We start from the raw sequence: 866 nt of genomic DNA, 5'->3' as shown, positions 1-866 counted from the left end.
GTTGATTGTCAATTGCTGCAGTACAAGCAGACGTTCCAAGCTCTCATCATTCGTAAATAAACAACACTGTGTGTCACTGCTCTATACAACTCAGTTAAGTGCTACAATAAAATTAATTAAATATTGAAATTGTACGACGTCCCACTCTCAATCGTATAAAATGAAGGGTTATTTGATTTTTGCCGTTTTACTCATCATCGCCATCAGCACCGAAATAGTATTTGGCGATTGTCTTTCTGGAAGATATGGCGGCCCATGCGCTGTTTGGGACAACGAAGCTTGCCGCAGAGTATGCCGGGAAGAAGGACGCTCTAGCGGCCATTGCAGTCCAAGTCTTAAATGTTGGTGTGAGGGTTGCTAAGGTTTATTTTTAAGGCAAAGAGAGTCTATTTGCTGTGCTAAATTTACAATTTCACATAATGTAATCAATTATGTGTTTTATACGGCACAGCTTAAAGTATATGTTATTATTTCTTATTATGTAATTAAAAATTAAAGTTCTATCTTTTACTTTTCGATAAATGTGATAATTATTTTAAATCTGAAAAACAAGGAAATAATAATTTAGTATAATTAATAGTAACACAGATATTAAGCGTATTAAGAGAAGGAAGTACGTACTAGAATAGAACACAAGTGATAAATATCTGGATTATTGTACATACTTCCAAATCATCCTGAAATTTTGAAATGTTGTGAATATACACTAGTGGCCAGTTGAGAATAGAGATGTTTTGTCACACACCTTCAACCAACTTTTCAAGTAAAAAACAAATACTCATTGAAATATGTTAAACCTTCAAATTTTTGTAACAAAGTTTGTGAACATAAAAGATTAAATTCAAAAATGCATTGGTACTACTTGT

General features: G+C 32.9%; 1 protein-coding gene across 1 annotated transcript; it reads left to right on the top strand.

Annotated features, from left to right (window-relative positions):
• Window positions 1-724, top strand: LOC112906082 (drosomycin-like). The gene has a single exon (XM_025979719.1). The coding sequence runs from the start codon at window positions 161-163 to the stop codon at window positions 359-361; it is 201 nt and encodes a 66-aa protein (XP_025835504.1). The 5' UTR covers window positions 1-160; the 3' UTR covers window positions 362-724.
• The last annotated feature ends 142 nt before the right edge of the window (window positions 725-866 follow it).

This window comes from Agrilus planipennis, unplaced genomic scaffold, assembly GCF_000699045.2.
Source record: "Agrilus planipennis isolate EAB-ADULT unplaced genomic scaffold, Apla_2.0 scaffold291, whole genome shotgun sequence".
NCBI lineage: Eukaryota > Metazoa > Arthropoda > Insecta > Coleoptera > Buprestidae > Agrilus > Agrilus planipennis.
The sequence above is the reverse complement of the archived record's forward strand: the minus strand, read 5'-3'. Positions and strand labels throughout refer to the sequence as shown.